The following is a 26,505-nucleotide window of genomic DNA, read 5'->3' on the forward strand; positions in this document are numbered from 1 at the left end:
CATTATTGTATCAACAGGTGCTAAAGAGACTTCGCCTATGCATGCCAACACTAACTTTAAACAGACATGGAAATATGTTTAGGATCAGGATGAAAACTCTGGTCATGAAAAACTTCTCATAGCTGATGCTATTTTGAGATGGAAATGCTCATCAGATATAAAAAAGGAAAACTGAAATTTGTACTTCATACAATATTAGCACTAAGCAAACTTATTTGAAAGCAAGCCCTAGGCTCAGTGGTTTAACCCACAGCGCCACCCACATCCCATGTGGCAGGTATATGTGTCCTAAACCTAAAATAATGCATTTCACTTTCAATATATATATAGCTTTTCAGATCACGGCGAAGGAAGCTGTAATCTGAAAAGCTTCTTATTTATTTATAATACTGTAAAATGGCAGTCGTGAACGGAGGCCGGGGCAGAAAGATGGTTACCCCAAAGGTGAGGCGAATCAAAATAGAGCAATATATCCATTATATGAACTATGTGATACTAACACTGCATTTCCGAAGCATGGATTTTAAGGAAAGATGTTGACAAGACAACTGACGGCACCTTCAGGGAGAGTAATATGGTTTTCTTAGGTTAAAGATGCAATACGGTTTGGATCTAAGGGACCTGGTCCTGCCATGTAGCAGCATGCAATGACCTGCTTCTGGAAGTAAAGTCAGGAAGTGGAGTCAGAATAGTGCAGTTTTGATCCTAGGGTGGGGTGTTTGTTTGTTTGTTTGTAAGGGAAAGGGAAAGACACTTAGGCTCAACTTCCGGTAGAGAGAGGTATTGGGCTGACACTCTCTTCCTGCAAGTAAGAAATGTCTTTGGATCCAACCCTAAGCAACTGAAAAATGAAATTAATAACAATAATACTAAATAATAATTTCCAAAGTATGTACATTACTTTTGCTAAAAATACAGTGGTACCTCTACTTACAAATATCTCTACTTACGAATGTTTCTACTTACGAATGGAGCTCCGTCCGCCATCTTGGATGTGGTTTAGATAGGATTTTTTCTACTTACGAATTTTTAGATAGGGTTGCTTCGACTTATGAATTTTTTCTCCCAATGCATTCCTACGGGATTCGACTTACAATTTTTTTCGACTTACGAATGTGTGTTCGGAACGCATTGAATTCGTAAGTAGAGGTACCACTGTAGTAGTAGTAGTAGTAGTAGTAGTAGTAGTAGTAATAGTAATAATAATGGCAGCTTTACATGCTCTTGAAAGTGTCAGAATTGTTTACATTTTTTTATGGAAAGCCAAGTAAGGCCTGAGCATGTTCAGTGGATAAGGAATGCAGACTGACTGTTGTAGGGGACAGAAAACTGTAAGTAGGGAAGGAGGAAATTAAACTGAGTATCTGGGAAGAAGACATAGCTGACCAGTATCAATCTACTCTGAAGTGTTCTGCTGCAGGTTCTACTTGCAATATTAATAACACCAAAACAGAACACCTGCAATCTTAAGCCAATAACATGGAAAGTGTTTTTGTCAGCTAATATCAAATGCCCGTGAACATGGCTTCAGTGAAAGATGACAGGGTTTATGCCATTGTCAAGACTTTTGTGAAACAACTCTTGTCATTATAAGGGTGTGGAGAACTGCTTCAAAATATTGAGTTTGCACATATCAGTGTCACCAGTTTAATGAGAGCTGCCCTGCAAGTCTGTGAAAACCCAAACTTTTATTATTTCATTACTGTGTACAAAAAATAAATAAATGCACTCTTAGTAAAAAGGAACAAAGTGTTCCTGACATGCTCAAGAATCATTTAATAGCTCCATGGATGGAACAGAGTTCTGATGTAGCTTTCAAGTAATTTTGGTGCTGACTGTTCTACAAACTGTTGGTACAGTATGCTGGATGCTATCCTGTATCTGCTAAAATCTTTCTAGCTCCTATGTGCACCCTGAGTAATGCAACAAACCCCATATGAAGCCAATAAGCCAATAACTATATATGTACTCTGAAAAAGCATGCAAATTTGCCACCAAAACAGGTGTGCACTTGTAAGAGCTACAGGGATTTGTGTTTCAAACTAGTCTTGTTGAAGTCTATGGTTCTCTCCAGAACAAGAAGTTAGTTCATGGGTCCATGGACTAGCTGTCAGAACACATGACATCAATGGCCTATGACATTTCACAGTAAACTGTTTTCAATGGATAATGTTCATCTCCACCTCCAACCTCCCGACTTCACAAAATGTTCCTGCAATCTGTTTATGTTTTCTTCTTTCCTGGGTTCAAGTAACCCCACAGTTATCAGTGCAGAAAGATGCCCCCCTTTTATTGGAATTCAGCTGCTGAATTTGACCACATTGTGACAGTTCCCAGAGCCATTGTTTTCCTCTGACATTTCCATACTATTTGACCGATCCCCATTCACACACACAACACCAGCAGCAGGGGTAAATTAAAAACAGGAGGATGTGATTTCAAAACCACAATAGCAGGCACAGGAGGAATTCACTGGCAGAAGTACTACCTAAAACCCTTCCAAGTGTTCTTTTTGAATTGTCTAAATTTCAATTTGGCTGTTTTAATAAGACATAAACTGCATTGCCATTCACAGGAAGCATTCCCTCTGTCCTCACATCTTTTTGTTGTTATTAGAAATATACCAAGTCTACGGTTAAAACTTTGAGGAAAAGCTGTCAGTAAGGCATATATATCGCACAAGCCTGCTACACATACACACATATATAAAATGCATTCCATGAACTTTGCTCTATTAAAAGCAACAATATGATCAGTCAAATAGAAAACATAAGTGGCTAACTTCAAGCTGTTAACAGATTTAGGAATTTGATCCTTTACTTCTGCTCATCCTGCAAACACATTATTAAACGTCAATATATGCAATTTCAAAAGTAACAGAATATTAGAACGTGGTTTTTTGAAAATGAATTTTCTTAATTGTTCTTTGCTATATAGATAGCCATGCCCAGCTACATGCCTAGCTGTTCCTATAACGATGTGCGCATTTAGGCTCATTACCTTCTTATGGGATGCCACACTGTTTTATGGTGAACTGGTTCAGGAACAAACAGAGCTTTTGCCATAAATGGGCATGAGTATGGATAGTGTCCAATCTCTTAGATATACATGATGCACTAACTTAACAGAGTACTGTGAAAGCACATTGGGAAGGCCTGGCCTGACTTTCATTGCATAAGATTTTACATGGGACAGGTTCCATAGCTTACTATGAGATTAAAGTTTTATATGAACAGTGGAAAGCGTAATACACTAGTTCATCCAGGCTTGGTAAGAGATCATTGGAAATTCTTTGGCAGATGATAAAATAATGTAGACCATGTATGAATGGCATACGACCCATCTGAAAACTTAAATAATCCAAATGTTTTTACATTAAAAAGTGTTTTCACTTCACAATATTTTTTGCTCTATGTTGTCATACCTCATCTTGAATAAAATGCAAGGACTGGTACTATTGTTTTTAAATTCAAACTAGCGTCAACTGTGATTTACTATTATAGCTGGGCAGAAGGGACTAGCTCTGAATTTGCCAAATAATGATAATATTTATTGCTCTCCGTCTGGGCTTCTGGGTTCCTTTTATTTAAAAATAAAATAAAAAATCTGAAAATGACTTTCTGATTTTGAAATCGACTAACAAGAATCTCCTTTAGAACTAATTTAGCATTGTACCTTCTGGTTGTTTTTAAAATGATTAAATCAAAACAACGAATGGCACATTTGCATAGAGCACTGTATACGGACAGGGAAAATAAGTTATTTAAAATGTGTTGCCAATGAACACGCAATACTGACTGACAGCATATTTCACGATTATGTGCCATTTGTGTTTTTTTAAAATAGACATTTTATTCATTACATTTACTGTCTTATTTCAGAGGCAGTAAGTTTTTTCTTTAATCATCATTAATGTAATTTTGATTACAGTTAAAATGCAGGAAGAAGGAAAGTGTTAGGTTACTAGGCTGTACTCACTTTGAGTTAAATGAACATAAGCAATACATCACTGGTAAGAGAATTCAAAAGGTCCTACCTTGCCTACCTGCTTATTTCTACAAAACTCCTATTGACTTCTGTGAAGCTATTCCACAGTGAACAGCTTGCAGGCAGCAGGTCAGGAACAAAAATCAATTGTAAGAAAAACTGAGTATGGAAAGCCACAAGCTCTTGAAAACATCCACACGCCCATCTCCTAGAAAATTTGCTTTGTGAAAGCTGCTAATGTGTATTCAAGGCTTTGGAATGTGTTCATTACACAAAGATTATGATCGAAAAGAGGGGCATAATTGTGTGGATCTGAACAATGGAAAATGAGCTTACAAGAATACATTGAATCATAAAACCCTTTCTTTATTTCCGTAAGGAAGTTACTTTGCCCTTACAAGGTTGTATCTGACAAATGTGATGATTTTGTAAAAAGAAAGAAAGAAAGAGGGGATTATCTCAACTCTTTCCATGTGCTTACAATATCTTATCAAGCAATATTATTCTAATCGAAAGGGGTTTATTCTAATACATCATTTCATTCAAACGTTTTGACACCAGATGAGCTTCTGCATTTGGACTTCTCTGTTTTAAAAAAAGTAAGAGAGACAAGCAGTTTACTTACAGCACTTCCAGATCACGGAGAGCCCTAAACGCCCCATCTTCAATGCAGCTGATCTGGTTGTAATCCAGTTGCCTGTTAAATAGATTAGGAGGCGATATGTGAAAGAGATGAAGGCTGGCAGCATTGTGGATAAGAAAGCCTCCTTAAGAGATAAGGCTTGAAAGGTAGGCCACACTAACTGAGACGCACTCCCCCAAATACACTCATCTGCTTAAGAATGTCACACACCATTCTGGTCTCCTCGCTGCCACTGGAGTGTCTTTTTGTTCAGAACTGTGCGTGCAGAAACACGGCAGCCTTGGGAAAGCTCCAGTAAATAATAACTGCACCTTGTATTAAATGCCAAAGGAACGCAATTTCATTACATCAAGAAAAGCTATCCATTAAAAGCTCTCAGCGTCATCTCGCTGAAACAATTTCATTAAGGTAAAGGGGCTGTAAATCACTTAATGTCACACGCATCCCCTCAGTGACCTAACAGAATCCATTTATCAGAGAAGCCCCAGCTGCATGTTAATTTCACTATCCTTGGCGGGCAGGAGAGACCACCCTTAGTTCCGTAAAGGCAGCTCCCCTTCCAGAATTCCACATCCTTAGGCATACATATGATGCTCATAGCATTTCCCCAGTTCCCTTCTGAATAAAACCAATTCATATTCTAGTTCGTGAAAACAATCCTTAGTGTAATGAATCCTTAGTGTATGACTCCTACAGTTTATATTCTTCATGAAGCTATGTAGATAAGATGCAATAAAGGAGCACAGAAATTCTAGGCATAAAAATCACCGGGGCTGCCCATACATTATTAATCTTGAAGTATTGAGGTATGAAAAATTTAGACTCAGTTTTTCTGAAGATTATTACCTTCCCTGGTTCAGAGCATTACTATATTGGCAACTGCCTCATTCGGGGTGTGGTATGGAATGGCGGATCGAAACATTTTCATACAAAGAGCAAAAACAAAATCTCTGGTTGAAATAACCCAAAGCACCATTTCTATAAACATAAACATAACAATGAAAATTAAAATACTGTGCAATACCTGTGCATACATTCATGAATTAAGTTCCACATGGCTTATTTCCAGGTAAACATGAATAGGATTGGGGTGATCAATTTACAGTTTTTTTTTCTAAATTGCTGACCTTATTTAAAATTATGCAACGTTTTCTTGTTTCAACAAAGATGCACACCACACACACACACACACAAAACAACAACAACAACAACACACTTTAATCTATCTATCCATCCCAGCAACTAAAGCAGGTTGTCAGAAACGGATTCAGTAAGTGTGAGAATCTTTACACCTATCCATTTAATGATAAACCCGCCAACAATTATAAAGTTTGAAAACAGTCATAAGGAAAGTACACACACTGGTAATTGCATGGAAGAAACAACAGAGCTGCACTCATACTATTGAATGCTTGCTTCCCTGCCCCCTGCTCCCCACACGTGGGGGGTGGGTTCTGAAGTGGAGAGCCTTTTTCTAGGAACGTAGGAGCAGTGTGCAAGAAGGAGTTTAACTTGTGCAGGAAGCGTACCCATGTAGAATAGGCCTCCCATGTCACAATTTACCCTCAATCTCAAGCGATTTTTAATGGGGCTTGTATTTTTTACTGTCGCCGAGCTGCTTGATTTTAAACTTTTTAACTTGGAAGCAAGTATCAGTTACTTTTAAGGGGAGTGCTTAATATGAGGCTAGCTTCAGTTGCTCTAACAGTTCCAGTCTACTCTGCCACTAAAGTAAATTGCTTTGATTTCCACTGGTTTACGATCCGATTCTAAACACACCTACTTCCAAATAATGGGCAGTAAAATCTGTGAGATTTACTTCTAAGCAAAACTCTTTCGCAAAGAGGTGCAGTTTCTACTGACTTGCTTCACTGAGGCAATATCTGCACTGGCAGAGCTGAGCTACATCTTCTGAAATAACATTGTTACAATATTTTAGGCAGCATCCTGCACTTGGGACCTTGTCTAGTAAAATGTACCTACAACGCAGGGCCAGCCCATGACATTTTGGCACCTGAGGCAAACCACAAAATGGTGTCCCTCCCTTCAGAGAAGAAGGTGTGAGTGAAGATCTGTATCAGGAACAAAGGGTTGGTGGGAGATCTACATTGGGATCTGCTGCCCCTGTGGATCCTGCTGCCCAAGGCAGTCACCTCACCTTGCCTCGTGGGTGGGCCAGCTCTACTACAGCCCTAGCGTAAACATTCATGCACTGGCATGGCTCAATTTACATAAGGATTATAACCTAGTTTAAAATCCAAGTATCCCAGCTTGACTGAGCTGTGGCATGAGATATGAATTTCAACAGATGGTACTATGGCCCTGTCCATGACCTTCATGACTTCCACTCTACCACCACGAGGTCTCCTCCTTCAAAATGTGTCCTTTCTCTTGTTGGTTGTTACTTAGGCTTGGTATTTCTTTAGGAAACACTTTCATTACCCTCCCCCACAGGCGGAGGAAGAGGAGTGCGGGGGAAGCGCACCGCCCCCGGCAGCATGATTCCGGTGGGATTCCATCGCGGCTGCTCCCCCCTGCGCTGGGCGCCATGCACCCAGGATCTGCGCAACGCCCCTGGGATGCACGACAGCCCTGCCCCTGCCTGCTCTCCACCCCACCCCACCCCCAGTGCTTTAGAATGAATCTCCCCCACTGCCCACTCCTTTTCAAATCACTCCTTAAAACTCGGCCTTTGACTTATCCTCTGAGTTCCTATTTTTTTGTTTTATAAGCTGCTCTTACGAACATGAGTTTGACCAAACTGTGGGAGGCAGTGCAAGACAGGAGTGCCTGGCGTGCTATGGTCCATGGGGTCACGAAGAGTCGGACACGACTAAACGACTAAACAACAACAACAAGCTGCACTTACTCTCATATATATATATATATATATAGAGAGAGAGAGAGAGAGAGAGAGAGAGAGAGAGAAAGAAAGAAAGAAAGAAAGAAAGAGGGAGAGAGAGAGAATATACAACATAATAACATAATGCTACCATAACATCAATAAAAACTGGTTGCTTAAAAGAATTACATTCCAAAGCAAATTTGCATGTCAACCCTCTTGACAGAACAAGTTTTCCTGTATTACATAGATACTGGGACCCGCGCCTTTTAACTGGTTCATAAATGATCCAGAGTTAGAAGTGAGCAGTGAGGTGAGCAAGTTTGCTCATAACTGTAATTGTTCGGGGTTGTTAAAACAAAGAAGAATGGTAAATTGTCTAAAAGGAAGTCTCCAAACTGGGTGAATGGGTGGTAAAATGACAAATGCAATTTGAGGTAAACAAATGCAAAATGATGCACATTGAGGGGGGGTGGCAATCTTAATTTTACATATATGCTCATAGGGTCTCAACAGTGGATGACTTAGCACAGGCATCCCCAAACTTCGGCCCTCCAGATGTTTTGGCCTACATCTCCCATGATCCCTAGCTAAGAGGACCAGTGGTCAGGGATGATGGGGATTGTAGTCCAAAACATCTGGTGGGCCGAAGTTTGGGGATGCCTGACTTAGCAGGAACGGGATGTTGGACTCACTAGTGACTCACCCGTGCCTTTTTGCATCACTTGTCCTCCCTTTCCTGCCTACACTTACTGGATACTGCACTCTTTATGTCCTTGCAAAACTACTTACATCTAAAGAACAGCTCTTATGAGAGGCAGCAAGGATCTAGATTCAGTGCCCTCATTTCTCAGCCCCAAATTTGTGTGTTGGGGGCTTTAACCTACATTGGCTGCTTGTTATCTATGCCACTACACACCACACAATGCAGTCCTGTCCCCTGCTATTTTTCAACAGCCAGTTTCTGTCCTAGATTTCTTTGTAGCCGTCATTCTTTCCAAATTCATAAAATCTATTAATTTTATTTGCCAATCTTGGATTGTGGGCACCTCAGTTTTCTTTTAAAACCCCATTTCTTTTAAAACCCCATTTCACTTTCATGGAACCGCAAATGAGCTAATGCAAACATTTTTATTTTTTAATCACAAAATGTGTACAAACTCTTTTTTTGTTTGCTTGTTATTTCTACATTTGATGCAGCAATGTGTGCCTTTGCGTTAGAGAACCGTAACAGGGAATGATAGAGTGCTGTACAGCAGGGGTGGCTAACCTTTCTGGCTCAAGGGCTGCATTGACAGTCATATCTCTGTGGGCCACATGTAAGCAGTGGGAATGGCTAGTAGTGTGTACCTGAACACATCACACATACACAGGCATTCAGGCACTCAGCATACTCTTCCTCCATCTTTCCTGCCCCCTGCCTTTCTCTGCACACTCAGTGTTTCCAGGCTTCCCCATTCCAGTACTGGTGTTGTGGCTGGCTGAAAACGCTGCCTTTTAACTTCACACAGATCGCTCTGTGCAAAGTAAGAGGCACTGCTTCTTTTCCCACTCCCACTTTGTTCTGGGGAAGGTGGAAATGCCGCCTTTTTTACTCTTAAACAGCAGGCAGGGCACTTTATCTCCTGCTCAGATCTGCAGGGAGAGATGACCACTTCCTGCAGCTTGGTGAGCCAGATACAATCTGCAAGCCACCCCTCCAAAGAGGAATAAAGTTGTATGAAGTGGTGTATGGAACAACATCTGCTTCTAACTGACTGCAGGAAAGCTGCATGCCAGCAGTGTTAATTCAAGAAGCCCTTGAATTTGGGATTACCTCTAAATGATTTAGGGACGCAGCTGGTGGCGTGGTCTAAACCACAGAGCCTAGGGCTTGCTGATCAGCAGGTTGGTGGTTTGAATCCGTGTGACGGGGTGAGCTCCCATTGTTCAGTCCCAGCTCCTGCCCACCTAGCAGTTTGAAAGCACATCAAAGTGCAAGTAGATAAATAGGTACCACTCCAACGGGAAGGTAAACGGCATATCCGTGCGCTACTCTGGTTCACCAGAAGCAGCTTAGACCCGGAAGCTGTCTGCGGACAAATGCCGGCTCCCTTGGCCTATAGAGCGAGATGAGCGCCGCAACCCCAGAGTCGTCCGCAACTGGACCTAACAGTCAGGGGTCCTTTACCTTTACTATATGCCTTCATTGTAACTTGAGAGGCAGTGGGACTGGAAGCAAGAGTACAGTATTTGCAGGCACAATCAAGGACTTTATACACTCAGAAATATACTCACTAGGAGTTCAATCCATTGGGATTAATGGAAGTAGTACAAGGGTGCACACTCTTACACTGCTCTCATTCAGCTTGCACAATAAAACTTCACACTGGATCGTTCACTATTTTTCCTGTATGTATTCTTCACTGCAGTATGTTACCTGTCTGCTAGAACAATCATTTTCTAGACACTGCAGTTAATCATTTTGGTGCAATGTTTGTGTTGCAGGGTTTTTTTTTTTTAAAAAAAATCCCAGGCACTTTCCATTTTAACTAATTAAGGGCATTTAACAATTTAGTTAATAGGCTTTTTATTTTAAAGGGCCAAAATAATATATCCAGTACAGTTCTCTAACCTCCAGAGTAATTTATCTAAGCCATTTAAATTAGTACAATGGCATGAAATGTTATCCCCTGACACAACACAAAAGAGAAATTGTTTCCAGACAAATTGGTGAAATCTTTTAATGCCATCAAATTTGCCTAATGCAGTCTGCAGGTTGATCTGTAAAAGGGTGAGCAGTATGTTGGCCCCATATCTTATTATCCTTAGCTGTCAATGTATAAATCAGCGCTGACACAGCTGCTCCTAAATCATCCATATTATACACAAAGGGAAAGATTTAACGGCAGAGAAAGCACTCGAGCAAATCTTGTCCTACAAGAGCTGAAAGGCAGATTTCTTCTCCTAAATTGGCATGAGTTCAGGTGCATCTGAAAAAAAGTTGGGGGTCCTTCTTTTAATGTCTTCCAAACACTGCTGTAGCTGAGGCTGGGTAGCAGTTTTCAAACTTGCTCCTTTCCCACATCCCCCCCCCCCTGTTCACTCTGGGATAAAACTTGGCACAAACCATTTTCTTGGCAGCAAGTCTGCTGATTAAAATGTAGTGGGTTTTTTTCTCTTTGTTTCGTGTTCTTTGAGGTAGTGTGGAATAGCGGCAACTGATTTTAAAAAGGCCATTGAGAGTATACTAGTCGGAGTAAAATATCAATGCAAAAAGTTATTTAAGAAGTTGCCACTGGCTGAAGAAACCCTCCCCCTTCTATCGCCAAATCTTATCCTTTACTCAGCAGGCAAAGTATTCTTACGAGTGTCAACAAACCCAAATACTAAATAAAAATTAGGCAAAATACTAGTCTGATTGAATAACATGGTAACAGCTGAGGTGTAAGAACTGAACTCTTTCCTCCTGATATGTTTAGTGATCCTAGCAGTGTATGTCTTTCTGACTGTGCTTTTAAGATCCCCTTTAAGATCCCTGCCAATTAAATAATGTTTTCTCTATCCAAAAATGCAAATACTTTAAAAAAATTAAAAAATGCAGATATTGTGAAGTTGTTAAAATTATGGATACTGTATATGGAATTCTCATGTAAAAGGTAAAGGTAAAGGACCCCTGGGCGGTTAAGTTCAGTTGAAATCAACTTTCAGGCTGAGGGGACCAGTCATTGTCTGCAGGCAGCTTTCCATGTTATGTGGTCAGCATGACCAAACCACTTCTCATGCTAGGTTGGGCAGGAGCTGGGACAGAGCAACAGGAGCCCACCCCATCGTGCAGATTCGAACTGCCAACCTTATGATCGGCAAGCCAAAGAGGCTCAGAGGTTTACCACAACACCACTTGTAAAGCAGTTGCTGAGCCTCTCAGAGCCATACCTGCCAAGTTGCTGCCGAAAAAATAAGGGATCGGCAGACCGGAAGTAGCGCTGCTGCCATTTTGGAACTGGGTGGAGCATGCTCAGAAGCGACTTTCGATGCTGCTCTGCCCAGTTCCAAAATGGCCACCGCGCCGGAAGTCGCGCTGCGGCCATTTTGGAACTGGGCAAAGCAGCATCAAAAGTCACTTCTGAGCATGCTCTGCCTAGTTCCATAATGGCCGCCGTGCCAGAAATCACTTCTGCGCATGTCCAGAGACTCCAGACATGCACAGAAGGAGCCTCCCCCAGCCGGTAAGTAAACCGGGGGAAAACAAAAAAATCCGTTTTTCCAGCTAGGAACGGCTGGAAAAACGGGGGTTTCCCAGGGAATACGGATGACATGGCAGCTATGCTCAGAGCCCATAGCTGGCTCTCTGAAGGCAAAGATCCTCCTGTCCCAAAAGGAGAAAAAGAAGATGCAAAGTGTTGTATTATAATGAATAGAAGCAGAGAGATAGAACTCGGTACCAAGGGAAAACACAGTATGATGAGGGGCCAGGAAGCCCTATTCAAGAAATCTGCAGGGGTACCACACACTGTTTCTGCAGTATGCACACCAGAGGTGATCTGGGGCTACAGCAACTGTTCATAATAAAGTCTTACTTCTACTTTTCCTGTTTGGGGAAACCCTACTTGTTCTTTTTTTAAAAAAGCCTTGTACTGTACATACATCTTCTCTACAGAAACCTGAATTGGTATGGGGAGCAGTCTAAAATGCATGGAAATCTTCACATGCAAATCACAGTGTGTGCAGTTTATTTATTCATTTCACGAAGTGCATAAATTATGGTTAAATGGGTTTCATGTACCTTTTTGAACTATTGTGATGACCAGTTAAATGTTTATAACCCTGCCTGCCAATATCCTAATTGTCTGTGCCCCCCTTTTTAAATAACTGCTGCAAAAAGTCTGCCCACCTTGGGGGTGTCATCCTTCTCGGAGTCTCATTTTCATTATACAACGCAAAGCAATACAGTAATGTTTCTGTTCATATATAAAACATTACTGTAACTATTTTTCCTTATCTAAACATATTAAGCTTCTTTAATATGATCTGCATTTCAAATATATGTGCGTCAGAGAATTGTCCTTGGACTTTACAAATTATCAAGAATACCTGTGACGGCTTTCCTCAAGGATTCTGCAAGCAACAACTTTATTTACCCCTTCCAAACACATATACTACTGATCAAATATATTGACACATATTATCTCTTTTTCACCCCCCAGTTGAGAGTGCACAAAACACCACAGGGGGTCTTTATTAAGTTCCCCTGAAAGCATTAGCACTTCAATCATGTGACTCCCTGCTGTCCCACACTTCTTTCTCCTGCTAGAGTTATATATTCAAATCAATGGGTGGTGTTTAGAAATACTTCTGCACTCCAGTTTTAGCTACATACTGCAGACAAAATGTTATTACAATTTCTCTCCAAAGTCAAGCTAAGGTTGAAAGGAAAAACATTAAAATTTACTTATAATCCATGGGGTTTTTCTTTTACCTAATAAAATTATTAGTTATCAGTGGTGGTCAGACCATTGGTTTGTTCTCTCGAACTTTCTTTGTATAACCAGGGTCTGTTCCCCACAATTATGCACTGTATAAAAAAAGAAATGGTCCATCTCTATATAGCTCTCAAAGACTTCAAAAAAAGATGAAACCAATCTGCTGTGTGTTTTGATTATTCTGTAATTACTTTGTTTATTTCAAACATGTAATACAGGCATCCCCAAACTGCGGCCCTCCAGATGTTTTGGCCTACAACTCCCATGATCCCTAGCTAACAGGACCAGTGGTCGGGGAAGATGGGAATTGTAGTCCAAAACATCTGGAGGGCCGAAGTTTGGGGATGCCTGATGTAATAAAACATACATTAAATAAACAGATAAACAGATAGATAGATAATGCAAACATTCGTGAAGCAGATGTAGATCCTCCTTTAATCACTAACAGAAGTGCTGCGGGAGTTTATTTTAACTTGTATAGATCAATGTTAGAATGTTAGAAACATAAGTAACGTACGTGCACACACAGTCTCTGAGGAAAGGCTATTCTAACACTTTTCTCTTCAAGCCTTTTTCACTCAAGAGCATTTGAGCATATGGCGACCAACTGTGTTACTGGCTCTAACTTGGACCATTTTGATTTGCATTTGCATCTACCAAATTTTCTCAAGTATTTTAAAGTCAGTTCATATTGACTACAATTAACTGCATACTTATTTACAACTAACCACTTTTATAAAAACCCAGAATTGATATGCTTCAGGGGTACTGATTTCATGAAGTTTCACATGGATTTGGGTATCAACTATGAATCATTTCAAAACACACTTTGATAGTCACAGTAAAGAGAGAATTAAAGGTTCTATTCAAAAATAGTCAATTCCTCAAACCCTTAAGTAGCAAACCAGGTAATAATAGCAGCAGATATAGCAGGCATTCAGAAAGATTTTAAACTGCCTCTTTGTAGACATAAACTGAACTACTCTCTAGTTCAAGGGCAACTACTCATCATACAACAGTTTGAACTGGTGGTTTTGCATAATTGAGGGTGAAGGAGATAGCTTAACATTTGGCATGCAAGTTCAGAGGCATAATGGGCAAAATTAAAACAGCCCAATACAGTCAGTAATTGACTGGAATAGATTCGCCTCTGCTTTTAATGGAGGCATCCTCTATCTTACAGGTGTTTAAAATGCTGCCACTTGAATTTCTAGTACGGTATATATCACTAACCATGCATATACGCTTAACTAATGGTTGCATAAAACATGTAATGCATCTTTGCAACTGCTGGTAGTTAAGAAGGTGGGAAAAATGAGGACACTGCTGATTCCAGACCCAAACAAAAAACGGAGAGCTTTCCAAGAAGAAGAAGAAGAAGAAGAAGAAGAAGAAGAAGAAGAAGAAGAAGAAGAAGAAGAAGAAGAAGAAGAAGAAGAGCAGCAACAACAACAACATCATAATTCAGAAGACCAGAAGTGTCTTACTGGTTTTGATGAAGGGTTGACATATTCAAAGCACATTACATCTAATTAAGAGAAAATGGAGGGAAATGCTTCTGTAACTCAATCGCACACTTTTTAATTCAGAACCTTGGGAGTGAATAATTATCATGCCACATATTAATTGAGAGATCAACAAGCCCAGAGAAATGTCTGAACATTAGCCTGGAATGGGTGAGCATCTCTTGGCTCCTTCCCTTCTGCAGTCAAGCAACAAAGTCTTCAATTAAACGTAGCTTCCCATTATATCTAAAACAGGAAAAGATAGTTCCTGTTCCATGTTTGGAACTATATAGGGTCTAAAACCACAATTTTAGGACGATTCAATATATTGGCTTGTTCTAAACCTGGTAACCATAATTTACTGACCTGGACATAATGGGAAAAATCTGGTTGCTAGAATACTTCATAATTTAATTGTGGTGTGCTGAGAAGGGAAGAATGGAAACGATTGTGTGCATCTCATAGCGCCACCAGGATCATTCATAACTTTTGGTTTACAAATCCAAGATATGCTCATGTAAATGAGGCCATTAATATATGTAAGTAAGAAAATAACAATAAGAAAATAAATATTAAAATCCTTGGATTGGCTGTAGCCAAACTGCTTGGAGAACTGAGATAATACTTGAAATGTGGTAACTGGTTAATAAAGTATCAACTCTATAATGTATCTCTCTATATTTTGAAAGTCTGCAAAAACAGTGTGTGGCCTTTTTTGAGAGGCCAGGGTTTCTTTCTTTCTCTTTCTACAACTGCCATCATCCCTAGCTAGCAGGGCCAATGGTCAGGGATGATGGTGTGATGGCCTGGGACTCGGGCTCAGACTCGGGAGCCGGAGGAATCGCAGTCTGTACCGGACCCTCTGCTTGGGACATCGGCTGAACCTAGTCTGGGGCCTGTTACTGAAGAGCCTCAGTCTGCTCAGGTTCCCCTGCAACATTCACCACGTGGGCCAAGTCAGGGGCCTGAGCCTGTCCTGGCTCCAGGTGCTGAGAATAACTCATTGCTGACAGCTGGTCCAATACCGGCTGGGTCAGGAGAGGCTGAGGCGGCTCCTGGGTCCAGTAACCCTCCGGCATCTCCCGAGCTGCAGAGACTCAGGGCTGAGAGAAGGAGAGACCTGAGTACTCGCAGGAGGAATGCTTGCCTTCAGGTGAGGCAGGGTGGTGAGTCATCAGGGATTGGGACCGGCATTGACTCGTCAGAGATAAAAGGTGGTCAGGTTGCGGGAGCAACATTGCTGCTTGCCAGATCCTGCCTGTGTTCTTGCTCCTGACCTTGCCTAGTTGCCTGCCCTGCACCCTCCCTCAGCTTCATTGGACTGACCCCTTGTTGATTCCTTAGACTTCCTGGACCTCACCTTTCGGATTACCCTTGGACCAGCACAGATGGGAAGTGTAGTTCAAAGACAGTTGGAGATCCAAGTTTGGGAAACCCTGAGGCAACATGTTTTTATTCTTCAGGAATGCTAAAAATTTCACTGCCTTCATTTTTTAAATAAAAATCTATTGTAAGGAATATATATGCTGTTGAGTTGAAATGTTTAAAAATACTTACAATTAAAATAATTTTCAAGTCAGAATATAAACACGAAGTGCACTCTTGATCAGGGGAAGAAATAGACCATTTCAGACACTAATACAGATGTAAAATTAGCATGCAATATTCTTTAGTTTTCGTTACTAAATCCAATTTAAGTAATATGGCTTCGCCATACAGTGGTGCCTCGCTTAACAAACGCCCCGTAAGACAAATTTTTCACTTAAAGAAAGGATTTTTCTAACGGAGGTTGCCTCGCTAGAAGAATTCATTTTACGAAAAAATCGTCTAGCGAATCACGGTTTCCCATAGGAATGCATTGAAATTCAATTAATGTGTTCCTATGGGCAAAAAAAAAAATTCAAAAAAATTCAATGCATTCCTATGGGATTCGCTAGACAAATTTTTCGTTATAAGAATAGACCCGTGGAACGAATTAAATTCGTCTAGCGAGGCACCACTGTATATTACTTAATGAAGTGCATAGACAAATGTAGATTTATGTATAAAATAAATGAAATGGTGTTAACTTTTTATTATGAAGGAATTAAAAAAAATACTTACAGGTTTTTAATGTCTACAGCTCCACGGAAAGCCTTTCTAGGAATGGCATGAATCTGGTTTTCACTAAGGTCCCTAAGGAGGAAAAAAAATAGAAAATACTTAGGTATATTCATATATCATACAAAGAACTTCCATTTAAGAACAGGTATTTCAAGCTGATCCGGACCACTATAATTCAAGCAAGATCTGAATTATACACATTGCCGTAGAATGAACGACTTGCTATCAACCACAAAGAAACAGTCACTTTTCAAAAATATTGCTTAAGCAATGAAGAACTCATTTTTAAATAAAAAATAAAAAATTGTACACACCATTCCAGATAATCCTTAGCCAGGCTGGCAGTTTGAAAGGAACAGCATCCCCCCCCAAGACTCTCAAAATTTTTATTAAAATATTTACTCAGAGTTTATAATGGATTGGATCGAGACTTCACTCCTGCTGATTTTACTCAGGGGACATTCCCACAGCAGAGTAAAGACTCTTTCTTCTGTTTTCCTCTCTCTTTCTGTAGTCCCCACCCACTCTCTTCTGGAGGGTTCAGGGACCCCCCTAGAAAAGCATGGGGGAAAGTGGTGTTGGGGGCTGCAGGGAGAGGGGGAATCACCTCTACTTGATCAAAAACCTTCTCTGGACAGAATGAGTCTTTCTATCCAGGGAAAGCTATGTTTGTGTCCAGCCCCATTGCTTGTATTCCACTGAAGAGAGAAACAAAGAAGAGGAGAAGCTTTTTACAAAGAGTGAAAACAAATGTTTAGTTAGAAGGCTATCAAGCATTTGATGAATTTGCATATTCCACTAAAACATTTATACCAGGGATGTCCAGCAGGTTGATTGCAATCACAGGGTGTCCCTGGTCTATCATGGGACCCCGACCCCCCCCCCAAAAAAGCTCCCTAATAAAAACTCAATAACTCTGGTCAATACAATGGGTAAATCATTGCCAGTGTTTTTTTAGTGGGAATAGATCGCAGTCTCTTAGTAGTTGGACAGTAGATCAGTAGACCCCTGATCTATACAACACAGGTACAGCTTAATTTGTTTCTAGGTTTGCATGGAAATTTAAGAGACAAGTGATGTGATTTAATCTCACTTAAATTTAAATAACAATGTAGCTAAAACTTAATATTAAATGCCTTTGGGTGAAATGTTTGTATAAAACCAAATTAATTTAATAGCAATATTCATGTGCCATTAAATGTCAATAATTAATATTCAACTATGCTTCCATTTCATATGCATAAACTCCAAAATTACTCTTAACAGAAGGGAAAGGCAGTGGCGATCAATCGTCACCTGGTGACAAAACCCTCCAAACATACCAAGGTTACTTATTTGGATTTATTTCCAAATAAGATATGCATATTTTTGACCTTCACCTTTGATTTTAAATATAAGTATGCACACAACATACCATTTATGTATTTGTTAAACGCATTTATATATCACATGTTGCCAATGCACTTAAGGTAGTTTACAAATTAAAATATTAACTAAAAAATAATTTTTAAACTGCCAAAAGACGGTCGGGGGTGGGTGGGGGGACAACAGCAAAATTATACCAGTGCACTAATTGCATTATACACTCTTACCATCCAATCTTACACAAAGGTCCTTACTTCTCAAATAAGTATGTATAAGATGCTAAAACACTCTTACTCACATTTTTCAAATTTACATTATAGGACAAATCCTGACCCTATTTGTTTACTTATATGAAAACAGAATTTCAGTCTCATGCACTGAGAATAGTGAGCAATCAAAAACAGTGGGCCAGGTTCTGCTGAACACCCTGGTTTGGGTGTTGCGGATTGCACACTGCTAACTGTGATTGACATGCAATTGAAAGGGCAAGCTAAAATTATTCATGAAATTTTTATCCCACCCTTCTTCAAAGGAGTGCAGCATAGTTCTCCCCATAGTTTATCCTCACAATAACCCTGTAAGGGAAACCCCACCCCACCCCACCCACCCACTATATATAAGGGTCTGGTGACTTCTGTTTCAGTGTACCTGAAGAAGTATGCATGCACACGAAAACTTATACCCACAACAAACTTAGTTGGTCTCTAAGGTGCTTTGAATTATGGTGCTGGAGGAGACTCTTGAGAGTCCCATGGACTGCAAGAAGATCAAACCTATCCATTCTGAAAGAAATCAGCCCTGAGTGCTCACTGGAAGGACAGATCGTGAAGCTGAGGCTCCAATACTTGGGCCACCTCATGAGAAGAGAAGACTCCCTGGAAAAGACCCTGATGTTGGGAAAGATGGAGGGCACTAGGAGAAGGGGACGGCAGAGGACGAGATGGTTGGACAGTGTTCTTGAAGCTACGAACATGAGTTTGACCAAACTGCGGGAGGCAGTGGAGTGCCTGGCGTGCTATGGTCCATGGGGTCACGAAGAGTCTGACATGACTAAACGACTAAACAACAACAAGGTGCTACTGGACAATTTTTTTATTTATTTCAACTGCGTCAGACCAACATGGCTACCTACCTGAACCTGTAAGGGAAGATAGACTGAGAGACAGCACATGAACTACGATCACCCAGTGAGCTTCATGCCTGATTGTTGATTCTGAACTTGGGTCACACTAGACCTAACACAACGCCATAGCTACTGGAGATCTGGCACAGAACAAAGAAACCTGTTCAGGAAACCCCAGGGCTATCTTTAAACAGTGTTAATTTTTTAGATTTAAAGTGCTGAAGGCATTGCTATTTGAGTCTTTATTTACTCTCTGAAGTGCAGTTGAGAGTTCATATGGCGAAATGTTCCACCATTTAAAATAAATGAAAATGAAAATCCATGCAGTTATCATGTCAAGGATGTAGGCTAGGCTAGAAACATTTTTCTCCAACTTTATTTTTCTCTGTGCAGGGATTCATCTGTTGAAGAACATTCAGTCATATGACCCCCATCAACATTCTGAAGTGGTACAGCCCTGACACAGATTTATCCCTTCAGAGAGAATGAGCCACGGTTGCTAAAGAAAGATGCTCAGATGCTCAAGTGATGAAGCCAGTGCCTGAGGCAAGCTCTGAAACTGAAAGAAAAGTGAGGGGAAATCAATCACAGTCCCATGGGATGGATCTACAATGACTACTTTTGCCTCTAAGCCATGTTGTTGTTTTGTTTTCTAAAGTGCCTGTGCTTTTCTAATGGGGACTTCCCCCCTTGCTTGTATACTACACTAAGAAAAGGGTCCAAGGTAACCCAAAAAGGAAGAGACAAATGGGTGTTATTTTGAACTCAACCTGAATCCCTTGAACAGAGGGAGAGAATAAGCATTGCCCCGGTTTGGCAAGTTCTGCTGGAGACCCATTATGTAGCCATAATTAGTTTGACCATGGTACGGTGGACTCAGTACCCTCAATTCCCTTCCAAGTCACAGTGAAAATCCACAGGTTTCCTCTTGGTTGTCTATTACTGCAGTTCTTTACAGGTAGGTAGCTGTGTTGGTGTGCCGTAGTCGAAACAAAATAAAAAAATTCCTTCCAGTAGCACCTTAGAGACCAACTAAGTTTGTCATTGGTATGAGCTTTCATGTGCATGCACACTTCTTCAGTTCTTTGTGTGCACAGTAGTTTCCAGTAAAGATATTGAGGGTAGCATCCAGTAAAGATATTGAGGGTAGCATTGCAAATTCCCCAAAACCAGACTTTTACTGAATACTTGTGAATATATGGTACACTAGGAGATTGGGTAGCAATTTGGGATCCAGAGCACTCTCCCATCTCTACTTTTGTCTAAATAAATAAATTGTAATAAAATAAAATAAATGGTGCAGTATAAACAACACTGTCCTGAGTCCCACAATATTGGTATAACACCAAAAGTTGATTTAAGGTGAACACAAAAGTCAAAATTCAGGTAGGTAGCCGTGTTGGTCTGACGCAGTCGATATAAATAAATAAAATTAAAAAATTGTTCAGTAGCACCTTAGAGACCAACTAAGTTTGTTCTGGGTATAAGCATTTGTGTGTTGTTTATTATAAATATATATACCTATGTATTAATAATACATATGTATGGTACAACAACAATGGGTTAATGGGAGAAGCCAAGGCCATTTAGAAGTTTCTACTGCCTCATCACTCTTTCATCACTCTTGGGGCACCTCAAACTACCCAAACTATCAGCATAACAGTAGAAGAGGACTACTATGCTCTCAAAACAGGCGAGGAAGAGGCCACAAACAAGGAGTACTTCAAATTTCTCCAGAGGGATGCAATTAGACAGGATGAGAGTGGCAAATAAACTTTTGGGTGCTATGACTGCTCGTCATTGACAGGAAAAGTCAGCATCTAATCTTATTCCAGAAGCGAGACCAGAGTAAAACTAATCTACCCAATCTAACAAAAATGATGAAATATGCTTGGTTTGGTTTTGCAATTAAACCAGACAAATTGTTTTGCAAAGACTATTATTTTTGCTTCTTATGAGAACGTGCATCATGAAAGATTTTACGAAATGTATTAGCAAATTTGTGATTAGTTATAGATAACACAAAGGTAAATAACTCTGGAACAGAAAGGATTTGGGGTTAATGATTTATTTAACCACAACTGCACAGGTTACTGGATACTGTAGCATACATAGCTCTGTAGAAGAACCGACAGCTTACAAACAAGTGCTCGTTATAGCAACTTATGTTCAGAAGAAAAAAGAGAATTACTGGATTCATATAAAATTGGTTAAGATTATATATTAGGGTGATTTTGCTGTGAAATTAATAGTTGTATTTTAAATCAGGATGCTATAGTCTGCATCAGTACAGAAGAGTTCTAAGTGAATACACACTACACATTTCTGTATTTTTTAAAAAATTAAAAAAATGTACCGTACAGGGAACAGAGTAGTGACTCACATATAATACACCCGTTCATTGCGAATGAAGTCAGTTCTGCATTGCAGCTATTTTATTGCTCACCAAAGGCTTCCAGTTGAATATGCTATTTGCAGAGTGCTATTATTTTAATTGCATAAATGGAAATTGCTATGTGCAATAACTATCATGCACATCTAAGGTTGGTTCAGGGTTCTCCCTCTCCCTACATGGGCCCCATTAGCTAAACCAACGTTTACTTAAAGGCAATAAATTTTCCGAAGGAAACGTTTCTCCAAATTTAATTACTGGTCATTTTATTTTTCCTCCATGGTTTAACCTCTCTGAGTTTCTGATCAGTTGTATCATAAATCTATAATGGCATCCAATACTTTAGAGAAACTGCTGAGCAAGGAATAATGTGTCCTTATTTTCAGAGCTATGAAATGAAAATTTGGAGGAAAACATGTCATCCGGGACTACACAATTTGAACACTTGTGTCCTGACAAGAGCATACAAATTCACCCAAAACACAAGCAATTCCAGTATAAACTGACCCAATAATAGAAATAAAATTGCAGCTAGGGGAAAATGGGTACAGTATCAATCTGCATAGCCAAGCTGGCTGTGGAAGATGGAAATTGTAGTTTAAAACATCTGGAGGGCACAAGGTTCTAAACAGGGTGATACAAACATGCATATTTGTTGGTTAAATTTATATCCTTCCATGTGCAACATCCAACACAGCACAAACAATCAATATAACTTGCACTTTTAGGTACAGTGACACACAAACTTTCAGGTCAGTTTAACAAATTATCACTGTTAAGAAACTAGCTGAAGGCCTAACAACTGCACTGCATCAGAACGATTTTGGGCATCACAAGGCAGGACACAGTCTCAAACAAAGATGTGCTCTCCTATGCCCACATTCCCAGCATTCCCAGTATGTTTGCACTCCTGTCTCAATGACGTCTACGCTGGCCTGGTCATGTCCACAGAACAGAAAATGGCAGGATCCCAAGGACGTGCTCTATGAGGAACTCTCTTCAGGCACCCAACCTGTTAGCTGGCCAACTCTGTGTTACAAGGATGTCTGCAAACATGACATGAAGGCTGGCAACATCAACCCCACCAGGTGGGGAATCCCTTGCAGGCTAAGGAATGGCCACAGGGAGGAGCGCAGAGAGAAGAAACGCCATGTCTCCCCTGTATTGGTCTCTACAGCCACGGCAGGCACTGTAGCTCCTCCAACAGTTTGACTTCAGTTTGCGCCACATAAAGCTGATGTTGAAGGACATTAATGCACATGGTGCTCTGGTTGGGAAAAGCAGGCATTACCTTTCCCTATCCATCCACCCAGTTTTTCTGGAGGGACTGAGGGGGACACATACCCCAAAACATGTTGTGAATCTAAATTTGGTCTCTTTGGTCTCTTTCAATATGAGTAGGAAAATGAGAGCACCCCTAAACATTTTTTTAGAAAAAAACCACTGCACCCACCCACCTCCACCAGTGGTAATGGTTCCTGTGATGGGCATGTATTGATGCACTCCACACAGCCAATCCCAAGGACAGAAGCTGACAGGGCCCCACCTCTTGTTTTATCATCAGACAGTTCTGGGAGATAGAAAAAAAGAAAGGTATAGGTTCGGTCAGGATGGTTACTCTTCTTTCAGGTGGGTGGGTGTGCTTAGGTTGGCAATGGATAGTTGGTTGATTGGCACCTGGCAACACCTTTTAGTGCGGCAACACCTATGTTTTGGAATGACCTTCCTACCTGCACTGCTCAGGTGCCCTCACTGTACTTTTTACACACCTGCAAAAAACTTTGCTTTAGCAAGCACACCATGACCAAAACAAAAAACAAAAAACCTCTATGTTTGCTTTACAAGCTTAACTGATTTTATTTATGATTATCACACGTCTACTTTTTAAAGCAGTTTTGTGTATTATAGCTGTGTGTTCATCAGTGTTATTATGTACACAGTATAAGAGTTTAAGCTGTCCTTGTATATTTCTGAATAAAAAAACCAAAACCTATGGGATGGGCCTCAGGAGGAAGAAAAAGAATTGGAAAGTGTGCTGAAGTAGTTCTCCAGCAGACAGAGCCAGGCATTTGTCCTCCTTGTAGCAGAGGCCTAGCACTGCAGCACCCAAACAGTTATGCTAACCATGGACGGAGAGACAGGGAACTCTCACTCAACACCTTTATTGGCATATATATAAAATATAAAAACAAGTACAAAACATACAAAACATATAGGTCATTAGTATAAATAGTAACTCTACATCATACAAAAATAACGGAGAGCAGGAGGAGGAAAAGGCACACAAGGGATCCTCAGCTGTCATTGTTGAAGGCTAGATGTATTGATTTTAATTACAAAAATTCTGGAAAAGTAGTGGGCCATAATTCTGGTAATTTCGGGGAATTCATCCTTCAGCAAGAGCTGGACCACTGTTTCCTTGTTGGGGAGGGTTCCAGGTCTCATAAAGGATAAGAGGGGGCCAAAATAAAAAAAATCAGAAAGGGGACAGTCCAGAATCATGTGAGCCATAGAGTCTACCTCTTTCTGGCCACAAGGGTATAATCTATTCCAGTAGGGGATGCCTTTGAGTCTTCCGGATAACACGGAGGACGGAAAAGCATTTAGGCGGGCCAACATAAATACTCTGCGATAAAAAGGAGATACCAGGTCATATATTTAATTAGGTATCAATCCTTGGTGACAGGGAACATATGGGGTTTTTGACCATATCAACTTCTCTCCTTGTGAATTATTTTCTGGCTAACTGGGTTTCATGAGATGTTCTGCTCTAGTCTTCTATTGTCCATGTTGGATTAGTACCTCACCTCATAGATCCCTTTGCACATTGCATAATACATGCAGAAAAACATAGCTGCCAAGAGTTGAGGGCTCAGAAAGTAATGTAAGTTTAGAAGGGTGCCAGAGTTCAATACATTCATGAAACATTATGGGTGGGCTTCTTCCAGTATCAAGTGGAAATTCCAGTGGCTACTGCCCAACCTTTGCCCCAAGCAACTACCCAGAAGTGTAGTGTTCTGTGGGGACAACTGAAATAAATCCTAAACACTTTACTGAAGTTTTTGTTTTATTTTTGCAATCTTCATGGAACGAAGTGAGTAGAATTCACATCCTTTCCATTACTTATTATAAAGGTTCACATTCAACCTTGGAAATAAACTAAAGCATCAAATTAGCAATTCTCAAAGCAAGAATCAATTCCATCATGCAATGCATCCAAAAATGCACTTACAGTAATTTGTTACAAAGGCACAGCATAAAATTAAGCAGACAGTAAATATTATTCATTACAGGAAATTAATTTCCCGAGCAGATTCACCACTCAAATTATGAAAGGCTACAATGGCTCAGCATTAACGAATGGTAATAATAAAAATAAAAAGGAAGTACATCAGAGCCTCATCAATACTTTTCTTGAGATCCAAAAACGCTTTGAGAGAATATGGTACCTTAGTCAGCTATCATTCCATCTTACATAAAGTGTAATTAAAAAATAACTATCAATGCAGGGCTTAGCTGTGGGCATACCTAGGATGACCCAGCCCTCTCGGGAATATTCCAGGTTCCCTCCCTGAAGTTTTTAGACACAAAAAGTCCCACTGTCCCACAGAGGAAGCTGAGTGACACCCATTGACTTCTCAAAACATTTTAACAACAGGTTAAAATATGTAATAGCCTTTGCAGTAAAAGTATGATACACCATTGATAAAATATGTAATAGCCTTTGCAGTAAAAGTATGATACACCATTGACCCACATCTCTAGATATAATAATGGCAGTGTGACCTAACTTTGAGCCCCATTGACTGAAACATGCCATTAAATATCTATTCCAGTCACAATATCTGGATGTTCACAGGCCTCAGTCTAGTTGTGTTAACATTATTCTAACAACAGAATTGTTGAGGAGTTGGATTTTGTCATGATTGATTACTTGTCGTTGCATTATCTGAAGGTGATGTCAAAACTTGGTTAGTCATTGCAACAGCTGTTGCAGGTTAGGTTTGAATTGTCAGCATTATCATGGTAAACCATGATGACCATGTTTTCGCTTCAGTCCTCTACTAGTGTGAGCAGGAGCAACAAGCCACAACTCCTGGCTAAGTATTATGTCCAAACCAGGGACTGAAGTTTCTTTCACTCAAAGGAACCATGACTACCAAGTAAAGATAAATCTTGGCTTTGCATTGTAGTTTTTTAAATAGCAAAGCAGACCACACTCCAGGTTTCAGACATGACACTAAGTTTAGGATTAAATAAATAAATAAATAAATAATTGCACCCCAGCCACTCTGGGCAGCTCAAGCGGGAACCACCAACATATTCTTGTGTGTATCCTTTCCTACTTTCAGAAAAGAGGAGAGAAATTCCATCGCTGTTTAGAAAGGTCAATTCCTAAAACAGTGTTTAAATGTGAAGTGGAAATTGAACTACGCCTTATTCAGTTGTGTCACAACAAATTTGATAAACACTACCATGAAACATAAAATCTTAAGTAAATGAACCTAGTTCATCAGCATTGCAATTGGATGAAATGACAAGCCCATTTGACATTTAATGGCATTTCAAAGGCTGTGATCCTACTAAGCCCAAGATTCTAATTTCCAAGTAAACGGTTATAGGATTGCACTTTATGACCTGTATTTAGTTTTATAAGTTATTGCATTTGTACTCTACCTGTCTTCTAAGGAGTTCACATTGGTATATATAGGGTTTTTGCCTTTTTTTCTCTCCTCACAAAAACAAAAGAAAACAACACAAAAACAGTGAGCCATGCTTGGGGTGGTCAAGCACATGTTGAGGCTTGCTGGCTAGAGACTCAGGAATGTCCATCACTTTTCCTCACCTTTTCTATGGCTAAAGAAGCAAGTTGCTTCATTAACAGTTCACAAAGATCAGTGGGTATTTGGGTGGTGTTTGAGTAGCATTTTTAAAAGTAGGAAGCACTGAGGATCCTTGGCGGGTGTAACAGTGAGTGAGGCAAGCTAGCCTAAGTTCTGCAGCTGCTATTGCTGGTATAAGGACCTTTGCAATGTCTCACAGATCAACAAGGCCAGAGCTCAGTGAAGCAGTGAGAAGCAGC

The 26,505-nt window shown here is 40.2% G+C and overlaps 1 protein-coding gene across 4 annotated transcripts in view; it reads right to left on the reverse strand.

Annotated features, from left to right (window-relative positions):
• SLIT2 (slit guidance ligand 2) overlaps positions 1-26,505 on the reverse strand; it is a 211,925-nt gene that overhangs the window by 78,587 nt on the left and 106,833 nt on the right. For all 4 annotated transcript variants that reach the window (XM_060278968.1, XM_060278967.1, XM_060278970.1 and 1 more), the window contains exons 5-6: positions 16,543-16,614; positions 4,613-4,684 (exon numbers count right to left, since the gene is read on the reverse strand). In XM_060278968.1, coding sequence (XP_060134951.1) covers positions 4,613-4,684; positions 16,543-16,614 — 144 coding nt within the window. The remainder of the gene's footprint in view (positions 1-4,612; positions 4,685-16,542; positions 16,615-26,505) is intronic.

This window comes from Zootoca vivipara, chromosome 9 (genome assembly GCF_963506605.1).
Source record: "Zootoca vivipara chromosome 9, rZooViv1.1, whole genome shotgun sequence".
In the NCBI taxonomy this organism is placed as follows: Eukaryota; Metazoa; Chordata; class Lepidosauria; order Squamata; family Lacertidae; genus Zootoca; species Zootoca vivipara.